This window comes from Echinops telfairi, unplaced genomic scaffold (genome assembly GCF_000313985.2).
Source record: "Echinops telfairi isolate 266 unplaced genomic scaffold, ASM31398v2 ScPeMD7_21;HRSCAF=78, whole genome shotgun sequence".
In the NCBI taxonomy this organism is placed as follows: domain Eukaryota; kingdom Metazoa; phylum Chordata; class Mammalia; order Afrosoricida; family Tenrecidae; genus Echinops; species Echinops telfairi.
Window position 1 is genome coordinate 4,753,563 of NW_022103918.1, and position 10,882 is coordinate 4,764,444.

The 10,882-nt window shown below is 37.5% G+C and overlaps 1 protein-coding gene across 3 annotated transcripts in view; it reads left to right on the forward strand.

The window, feature by feature from the left end:
* The window catches only part of PIK3C2G (phosphatidylinositol-4-phosphate 3-kinase catalytic subunit type 2 gamma), a 471,530-nt gene that overhangs the window by 100,610 nt on the left and 360,038 nt on the right, over positions 1–10,882 (forward strand). For all 3 annotated transcript variants that reach the window (XM_045288491.1, XM_045288490.1, XM_045288492.1), the window contains one exon: positions 5,881–5,944. In XM_045288491.1, coding sequence (XP_045144426.1) covers positions 5,881–5,944 — 64 coding nt within the window. The remainder of the gene's footprint in view (positions 1–5,880; positions 5,945–10,882) is intronic.

Here is a 10,882-nt window from a genome sequence, read left to right on the forward strand (position 1 = left end):
CACCTTTGGTGTTTGAAGCCTGGTCCCTTCGGCCCTTCATGATCACACATGTTGGTGTGCTGCTTCCATGTAATGATTATACCACCTAGGATTTAAGGCACCAGCTCTAGGATAAGGTTTCTCTTTCTTTAGGCTCTAGGGAAGGCCTCCTTTCAACATTCGTGGTCCAGGAATTCCTTAGAGACCTACATCAGACTTGCAGACCTCTACAAGATTGTAGTCTCAGTGTCCAAAGGATGTTCTCCACTCCTGGCTCCCATTTGTTGATAACAATATTTCCCTCTGATTTCTGTGTGTTTGTCTAAACTTTTTTATCACTCAAAAGAGATTGGCTCAACATGTAACTTAATCTTTTAGACTGAAAGGCACCTCCTTCACATAATTATATCTAATCATGATTCATTTTCATCTTGGAAGTCAGGATTTACAACACATAAGATAATTACATCATATAACAAAATTAGGTATATTACATAATACTGAGGATCGTGGCCCAGCCAAGATGACAAGCAACTGGAGGGGTCACAGTTTAATCTATTTCAGTCTCGTTGAAAGTATTCAGTATTTGTATTTCAGTCTCGTTGAAAGATCAAGAAATGGGGTAGAGGAAGGCATGATTTCATACTTCCTACAATTCACATAGCTTCACTCACGCACTGCCACTGAGTTGGAATCTAGCTCATAGTGACCCTGTTGAGCAGGGTAGAACTGCCCTGGTGGATTTGAGGCTATAATTCAGAAACTCACATAGTTCTCCTATAGAGAGGCTGGTGGGTTTTACCTGCTGGTCTTTTGGTTAGCAACCCGTTCTCTAACGAATAATGTCTGATAGCCAAGTGCTGACACTTGTGCGCTCTCAAGTGTCTTTTCAGATCAAGGTTTATATAAAAATGCTTATACCAACCTTTGCTCTCCCTTTCCTACTTGTCTTCTTCTTCTTTTTTTTTTTAATGTTTCAACAGAAAAATCAAATAATTATTTGACTTGGCTTTTACTGCTTTCGATTTCAGAGATGTGACAGGAACCTTGCCTGTTGGCTTTTCATTTCATATTTGTTTCTGTTAATTCTTTTTTTCTTTTTTAACATTTTATTAGGGGCTCATACAACTGTTATCCCAATCCATACACACATCAATTGTGTAAAGCGCATTTGTACATCGTTTCTCAAAACATTTTCTCTCCACTTAAACCCCCGACATTAGGCCCTCATTTTTCCCCTCCCTCCCCGCTCCCCCCTCCCTCATGAGCCCTTGATAGTTTATAAATGGGTATTTTGTCATATCTTGCCCTGTCCGACGTCTCCCTTCACCCACTTTTCGGCTGTCTGTCCCCCAGGGAGGAGGTCACACACAGTTCCATGTAATCAGTTCCCTCTTTCCTACCCATTCTCCCTTTACCCTCCCTGTTTTGCCACTCACACCACTGGTCCTATAGGGCTCATCCGTCCTGGATTCCCTGTATTTTCAGTTCCTACCTGTCTTCTTGTTGTTAGTTGCCAGAGCCTACTCAAATGCATAGAGAATTTATGAGCTGTACCTTTTCCATTGTGACCACGTTTGAGAACAGTGTTGAAGCCACTGTGTCAATCCAGCTCCTTGGTGCTCTTTTTCTTTTATGTTGACCAGCCTACTTCAGCAAGCATGATGTCCTTGTCAAGGACCGACCTCTCATGATAACATACCAAAGTCCATGAGATGAAATCTCATTACCTTTGCATCTAAGGAAACATTCTGGTTAGACTTTCTAATTCTGTCTAACTCTTTCTCATTCTATCAGTTCGCGGTATTTTCAATAGTCTTGACCAACACAAAGATTAGAATGTATGGATTCTCCTTCAGAGTCTCTTATTCATTGTCCAAATTTTCCATGTGTATGGGGCAAATAAAAATACCAGGACTTAGGTGAGTTGCACTCTGATCATCAAAGTGACATCCTTGTTTTTCAATACTTTAGTCTAGTGCAACAAATTTGCCTATTGGTATACATTATTTGATTTCTTGACTGCTGCTTCCATGAGCATCAATGGCGAATCCAAGCAAGATGAAATCCCGGATAACTTCAATTTTGATTCATTTATCATGATGTTATGTATTCTTCCACCTATGAGGTTTTCTTTATATTGAGTAGTAATTCCTACAAAATGCTTAAGTCTTTAACCTTCCTTAGCAAATGTTTCTTGTTCCTTTCACTTTCAAGAAATGAGGTTGTGTTGTTTGTGTATCACATGTTTTTAAAGTTGTGTCATCTGCATATCACAGGTTTTTACTAATTGTTCCTTGAATTTTGATGCTGTGTTATTCTTTATATAATCCAGATTAGTGGATTATTTGCTAGGCTTAAAGATTGAATAAGTATGGCAAGTGTATAAACCCTGATACACATTATTCCTGATTTTAAGCCATGAAGTGTCCTCTGGTTCTGTTCAAGTGGCTGCTTCATGTACAGCTTTCTGTTTGAGCACATTGAAGTCTTATGGAATTCTCATTCTTCTGATTGTTAATCAGAGTTTGATATGTTCCACAAATGAGAAGCCTTTGCATTGTCAATAAACCTGAGGAATAATCTTTCTGGCATTCTCTGCTTTGAGCCATGACCTATCCAACATCAGCAGTGATATTCCTCATTCCAAGTCCTCTTCTGAATCCAGCTTGAATTTCTAGAAGTTCCTATTGATGTATAGTACGACTATTGTTGAATTCTGTGCAGCAAAATTCTTCTTGTACATCCTATTAATAATACTGTTTCAAAATTTTTGCATTATGGGAGGCCTCCTTTCTTTTAAATAGGTGTGAATATAGATATCTTCTGATTGGTTGTTGGCATAGATGAGTGATACTTCCACAGCTTCATGAGTTTGATGAAGCATTTTAATTGGTATATCATCCTTTCCAGAAGCTTTGGTTTCTGTTATAGCCTCCTGTGCAGCTTGAAATTCTTGCTTTGGTATCATTAAGTTTTGATCATATGCAATCTCTTAAAAGGGTGGCAAGTTGACTAGTTCTTTTTGATACAGTGACTGTGTATTCTTTCCATATTTTTCATACTTCATGAATCATTCAATATTTTCCTCATAAAATCTTTCACTATCTTGACTAAAGGTTTGAGCTTTTCTTTAATTCTTTCAACATGAAATATGTCTAATGTGTTCTATTTTGGCTTTCTAATTACAAGTGTTTGCATATTTCATTATAATATCTTACTTTTTCTTCTCATGCTGCCCTTTAAAATTTTATAGTTAACTCTTCTAATTCTTCATTTCTTCCATTAGCTTTATCTATTCTATGTTCAAGAGCAAGTTCAAGAGTTTCTTCTGACATTACCTTTTATCTTCTCTCTCTCTTTTTTCTTTTTAATGACCATTGATTGATCACTTAATGACCTTTCATCATGTGTGGTGTTCTTGATGTCATCTGACAGCTTGCTAGGACTTTTGTCCTCAGAGTTTCTTGTTTCAAATCTGTTCTTGAGACATGCACAACATTTAGGTGGGAAATACTCAAGATCTTATTCTTACTGTTGCATACTTACTCTAATTATCTTCAACTTCAACCACCACTTGTCTGTCAGTTTGTCATATTGTACTCATTTGCCTTTTGCTGTGATGCTGCAAACTATGTCACTGGGTATTTTCAATGCTAGGGAAATCACTCAAGATGAACAGATTTCAGGGAAGTTTCTAGAATAACAAAATATGAAGGATACTTTCTGAAAAAGTGTCCACTAAAAACCTTATGACCAGCAATAATCCAGTCAGGGATCGTGCTAGGAGATCTACCTAGGTCAGAAAGCACTCACACTAGGACTGAGGAGGAGCTGTCTTCTCAAAGTAGAGTCCGCCGTAATGATGGAGAGGGAGGAAAGCTTTCAGTACCTTCGTTTGCTGATTGAACACAACTCAGATATGAGGAAACAGTCGCAATCATCATTTAATATTCACAACATGGACTGTGCAAGGTATTAATCTAGGGAAATTAGGAGTTGTCAAAAAATAAATGGAAATATAAAGTGCTATCCTAGGCACTGGTAAGCTGAAAGAGACTGGCATTGGCCATTTTGAATTAGACAGGAATGCCAAATTCAAAAGAAATGAATGGCATATCATTCATCAGCAAAAATAACATTTAAAGATATATCTTGAAGTATAATATTATCTATGATAAGCTAGCATCTATATGCCTATAAAGAAATCATAAATACAACTGTTACATAAATATAGATTCCTACCACTAAAGCCAGCAAAGCAGACATCAAAGAATTCTACTAACTCTTCAGTCTGAAACTGATAAAATTTTGAATCAAGTTGTATTGATAATTACTAGTAATTAGAATGAAAAATACGGTTAAAAAAGAAGAGACAGAAGTTAGAAAATATGATCTTGGTCATGGTGATTAAAGTGAAGCTGGAGATCACTTGACTGAATTATACAAGGCCACTGACTTTTCATTGTGAACACTTTGGTCCAACAACATACATGATGACTGTTCATGGACTATGCCAATTGAATACACAGAGGTCAAATTGACTACATCTATGAGAAGACAATGGGGAAGCTCAAAATAAGCAGCCAAAGTGGTAGAGCCTATTGTGAAATAGATCTATCTACCTATCTCAGTGTTCAAAAGTAAGTAGGTGGGTGGTTTTAGAAACAAATTTATCTTTTAACCGTTTTGAAAGCTAAAAATTCAAATTAGGGCCTCAGCCATATGGATTCTACCTAGGAGTTTCTCTTTTACTTTCTGGGAGCCCCTGACATTCAGTCCACTCTGACTGATAACAATTTAATACAGGGTTTCCGAAATTGTACACTTACAGATGCATCTAACCTTGTGGGTTGAACCTCATCACTTTGCAGCTAACAGGTAATGTTTAACCAACCTCACCACCAAGGACCCTTTACTACCCCAATTCTTGCTTTTCTTTTTCTGGCAGACAGCCCTCTCTTACTCACTGTTTGTCCTAACTATCACAGTGTCTTCCCCTGTGGATACTCCTTCTTTGTGTCCACTCTGTTACTTTTATAACTTAGAAATATTTAGATTTAGAGCATACCTGGGTTTATTATCATTGAAATAACAAAGGAGACCCTGTTTCTAAACAGAATTATGTTCCATATATAGGAGTTATATATTGGGGTTGGATATAAGGGTCTGCGTTCTAACATATTTTAAAGAGATACAATTCAATATGTAATACACTTTTTTTGAGTTTTACATATTCTATTTTTTTGCTTTTAAATGGAAAGAGGAATTTCTACTAAATAGGTGAATAATAAAAGAAAAAAAAGTAGCTACTTCAAAAATACATTGATTTTTAATGTTCCATGGTGTTTTATGACTCATTAATAGAATTTCTATGTTTTAAGAAAAATTGGAAGAGATAGTCAATAATAATTAGGGAAATAGTTTACACCCACTGGAGCACAGATAAAGCTGGGACAGTGAGCGTAGGTGAGGAAAGAAAAGCTGACACCGTCTATGTCAGGTACGATCCTATCTAGTCTAAATATATGCTCGTCGTTTAATGTACCCCTTATGCGATTTGTTTACTAGTCATTTCTTACTGGCAACTCTCTGTTCATGAATCTTTTCTCAACTTAATTTTTAAATTGAGAGAAGATATAATGCTCAGTCTTTGCAAATATTAACTAATTTCTCATGGATTTCATGAATGATACATACATCAATGGTATCTATGATGTATGAAGTTTAAAAAGGTGTCATAAGACACCCACCTGAAATGATTTTTAAAATAATGTCAACAGTAACATTTTTCATACCGTGTAATCATGGATAAAACCGAACTTGTGATAAATGTGGTAATGAACATATGAGTGAAGGTTTCCCACTCAATTTTCAACTTTTCCTTTTTCTCTTTTCCAGACAGTGCCTCTCAACAGTCATGAAACAATACGACTTCCATCTGCAGTGCCTATTGGAAACTCAGGTATAAACATCGGTTACTTCATCCACCCATTCAGCAAACATTTCTTAAGCATCTTCTATTACTCTTGAGCTTAAAAATTTCTAAGATAAAGTAATAATAATAATTAAAGCAGAGAAACTACATTTGAGGTGTTTTCATTCTATCATAGCAAGTTAGACACATGGGTATATGTGTGCAAGAGTGGAACAGATATACTGAAAGACCTCTGTGTAAATAGGAGCTGAATATTGAACCATTAGTTGGCATGCACTTTCCAGACAAGAGGCATGCTGCAAGCCAGTGGGCCAACTAGGGTAACTTTCAGCAGAGAATCACACAGGCCCAAATAAAGAGTCTGAAAACAGTCTATTGATTAGGAAACTCAATGAAGCTTAGAATTATTGCAATTAGAATTGAAAGCAAGAATCTCAAAAGCCACCAGGTGAAAAGACCAGATTGGACTAGGCTGTGCACAGTGGGGTCAGGTGTTAGGTCATCCTGTGGAAACCACCAGCTGCTCCACAGGAGAAAGACAAGGCTCTCTATCCCCATAAGGGAGCCCTGGTGGTGTCCTTACACTTAGCGCTGCAATCCTCCCTGTCAGCAGTTCGAAATCACCAGCAGCTCTGCGGGAGTAAGACTGGGCTCTTTTCTCTGGTAAACAGTTATAGACTCAAAAGCCCAGTTCTACTTTTCCTTCAGGGTCACTATGAGTCAGACATGACTTGATGGCAAGAGGGTTTGTTTACTTTTAGTTATAGAACTTTTGGGAGTATTTTAACATGTTTTTCTAGTTTATCATCTGATAGCTTAGAGCCATTGTGCGGGACAGTCTAATTACTACCACTCCTCTGCAGCCAACCCAGGCAAGAAGGGACAGTCCCCTTCAGGGGCTTGCCTGGGTTGTCCTTGCTCGAGATGACCTTATAGGAAACAGTAAGGGGGTTGCCCAGTCAGGCATCATGCCCTTTCAGTCTTACCCTGACTCCCTTGGACCAATCTCGTAAACCCTCCCATCTAACAATGTATGGGTCCCAATCACAGTCTCATTCTTGTTTCTGGAATCCCCCTGCAGCCATGACGTATTGAGCTGCCACCACTCAGGTATTGGCGACAGTCTCCTTTGTTCCTTTCCTTATTTAACTAGTTCCCAGCCCGAATCCTCAGATGCCATGTTGACCTCCTGTTAACAAGGTTTCTGTCTTTGTCCTTTTAGGGACCTAATAAGTCCTCTTCAATTACATTTTTTATTATGAAGAAATGTCACAATTAGCCCTGTTGTCAGCTTGATTCTTAACCCTGGCAATGTTTGTTTTCTCTAGGATATAATTTGAAATTTACTAGCATAAAGGGCACATTAAGACTTCATCACCGTATCATTTATATATTTTAACTGTAACTAGACATGACTTTGAAGTTGTAGCAACTTACTTATGTATGAATTTTAGTGTCCAAATGTCTCAGTATTGCTCATGTGTTATGAACCACTTTTTAAAATTTCTGTTGTTCCACATAGGACAATCTGTGATGGTTCTTTCTAAATACAGAATTTGATCAATTATTCACCTATGAAGCTTTACTACATTTACTTAGAAAGATTAGTCAATCCATTGACCATTACATTTCCAGTATGACTAAGAAGTGAGAACAGCAAATAAATACTATCTTTTCACGACCTCCGGAAAACAGTAGTCATCACTGAGATCTAAGTTATTTGACAAATATGTCACAGTGTCTGTGGTTTTCTATATGAACGTCATCCACACAATGAGCTGTTTAAATGAGATTCTTCCTAGGAAGCATCAAAAGCAAACGTCTGAGAACTGAGGACAGTCTGCGATATTATCAATTCACAATTTTGCACTTTGTCTTTATTTGACAAGCACATTAGGTAAGATTTCAGAAAAGCCCCAGATAGTTTTATAGGATAACATAGTTGTGTTTTTTAAAAAAATTCTTATCTCCCAACTTGGAGAATCATGCAAGTAATAATATGGATAATTATTTAGACTTGATTATACCAGATTGAGCTTCCTGGCTATTTTAAATGTTTAGTTTTTACATTAATTTGCATACAATATCACCATTTAAAAACGAATTTTCTTCTCTAGTTCACTGATACCCTGAAATGTAAAAATATGTTCTGTATTCATGATCCCTCATTCTGTAGCTAATTCATTATCTCCAATTTTGGGAAATAATAAAGGAAGGAATTACCCACAAGGGAATACTGACTGGTGGTGCCATGCCAACCACTTAACTCTTTACCATGGATACTGATAGAAATGGAAGCCAAAAAACCATGCTCGAATTGGCTAACTGAGCTAGTGAGAAGACGACCTTCCCACATAAATAGTACACATCAGCTGAAGTACAAATAGAGTGAAAAACCTGCTTTGGACTGTCCATATGAATTGGAGTCCACTTGATGGCAGTGAGGACTTGCTCTGTTTGTGTGTTTGTTTACTGATGTTAAAAGGACACCAGAATCTAGCAACTAGACACTCATTATACACTATCTGGATTGAAAAAGAATGGATGTATTCTTCAAAACTTGATTTTGCAAAGTTTTGCAAAACTTTGATTTTGTCTGAAAGGAGTTAAGAATCTTCAAACCCTTCTGCCTTGGTTTGCCAGTGTTACTGTAGTAGAAATACCCCAAGTGGTAGCTTTAAGGAAGAGATATTTATTTTCTCACAGTTTAGTGTAGACATCTAGATTCAGGGCAACTGCCTTAGGGGAAGACTGTCCACTCTAGGGAAAATCCTTGCCTTTGCTTCTCAGGGGTTCCTGGAAGACACCATGCAGCATCTATCTTTCTCCATCTGTGCATGCTGTTTCTATGCCTAGCCTGCTCTTTTTATATCTCAAAAATGGTGAGTTGTAAGACACACCCCACTGCTATGACTTTATTAACAAGACAGAGAAATGTCTTTTTCCCAAATGGTATTATATTCATAGTATAGAGGATTTTTTTAGTGGGGAGGATAGGGGCCACAAGTAAATTCATAAAACATTCTATCACCAGTTCTCTAATTGAGAAGCTGTAGCAAATATATAACCAGAAAATGGGCTATTACTATTACATGAGTTTAAGTAACTGAATGAGGGAGGCAGAGTAATATTTTTTCCCATGTATCCCTTCCCAACTGTAATTATTTAGGCTAAACCTGAAAAATCCATATATAAGTGGAAAGGAATGAGGGAATGGGGATTTATAAAATATATTTAGCTTTATAGGAACTGAAACTCCCTTTAGGAACAAGTAAATTTATTGTCAGATTTTCAGAAATTTCTATTTCATATGTAGTTTAAGCAGACGTCTGGAACAGGTAGTGCAAAGTGAGATACGTGTATGTGCCAGCTCTCCACCATGGTGCAGGGTTTTGATTCAACCTTACTAAAACTCAAATTACTAATCACTGGAGTAAAGAATATAAATTATAATATAACAATATGATTAAAAATCAATGTATACAATGGCTAGAAGATAACTATTCAAGAAAGGCAAGTATAAAATGTTATTTTATTGATTATATTGCTAAATTATCAGTATTACTAACAGAGAAGAATGTGTGGGATCCAGAAGAAAATGTCACAAAAAATGCTTTGTACTAGCAATAGAAAAATAAGTGGGAATGAGGAAAAAAATCCAAAGAAGAAAGTAGAATACAATGAAAAGGCACAAAGGAATAGTCAAGGAGATCAATGAGATGAGGTCAACTTATCAACAAATAAAACACAAATGAAGAATTGAGACCTCCCATAGCAGAATTAGAGATCAGAATTAAAACTAGTAAAATCAAATCATATACATATGAGGGGTTACCCCCTCCACTCCACCCTAAGCCTTACCCCCAAGCCACCGCTAAAAAAGGAACAAAGGTCCCCTGGGCAGGTCTTTTGCAGTACACATTTTCCCCAGTAGGAGAGCAGTAACTAGGTCGGAATGCACCTAGTGGCTGGCATCACCTGGGAAGATTCTCTCTAGCCACCGTGAATTTTTTCATAAAGCAATTTTGCTCGAACCTCGATTGTTATGATGGTTGATTTAAGATAACAGCATGAGGCTGTGACATTTTGCTTCCTGTTCTGGGACAATGCCACAGAAAATGTGTGATGTTGAATATAACCTACAAAGACAGCGCTATGGGAAACCTCAAGTGTACAAGTAGTTTTCTTGTTTCAAAAAGGGTGGAATGTTGATTGATGACAAATCTCATCCTTGAAGTCCATCAACTTCGCAAATGGACAAAAATGTCGACAGAAGTTGTGTACTTGTACTCAAAAACCAACACTGGACTTTTGAAGAGATGGGGAAGTTAACTGGACAATTTTGAAGCTCAGTTCAGTGCATTTTAATGGCAGATTTGTGAATGAGAAGGGTCGCTGCTACAAAATTGTGCCTCAGGTTCTGACTGTCCATCAAAAAGAGTAGACTGGAAACATGCTGTGCTTTCAGAGAACAGCTCCGGAGTGATCCAGAATTTTTTCCAAGGTCATTACTGGTGAGGAAACATGCTACTAGTCTTAGGATGCAGAAAACAAACATCAATCAAGCCAATGCCTCAAAAAAGCTCATCAAGTGAAATCCAAGATCAAGATGATATTCATTCATTCATTGCTTTGATGTGAAGGGGTTAGTGCATTTGGAGTTCACTCCACCGGGTCAGACTGTTAATCAGGTTTTTCATTTAGAGCTTCTGAAAAGATTGGGTAAGAGTGTGCAACCATAGAGGCCTGATTGCTGGCAGATGGGGGCTGGTTTGCCACCAGGACAATGCACCTGCTGATGCAGCCATGTCATTGTGCCAGTTTTTGCCCAAAAAATCGCATGCCTTTCTTGCCCCACGCAACTTACCCACTTGACATCTCTCTGTGCGACTTCTTTTTGTTTCCCCAAATGAAGAGAGACAGTGATTTGATGATGCAGAAGAGGTGAAGAAATAAACTAAAGAG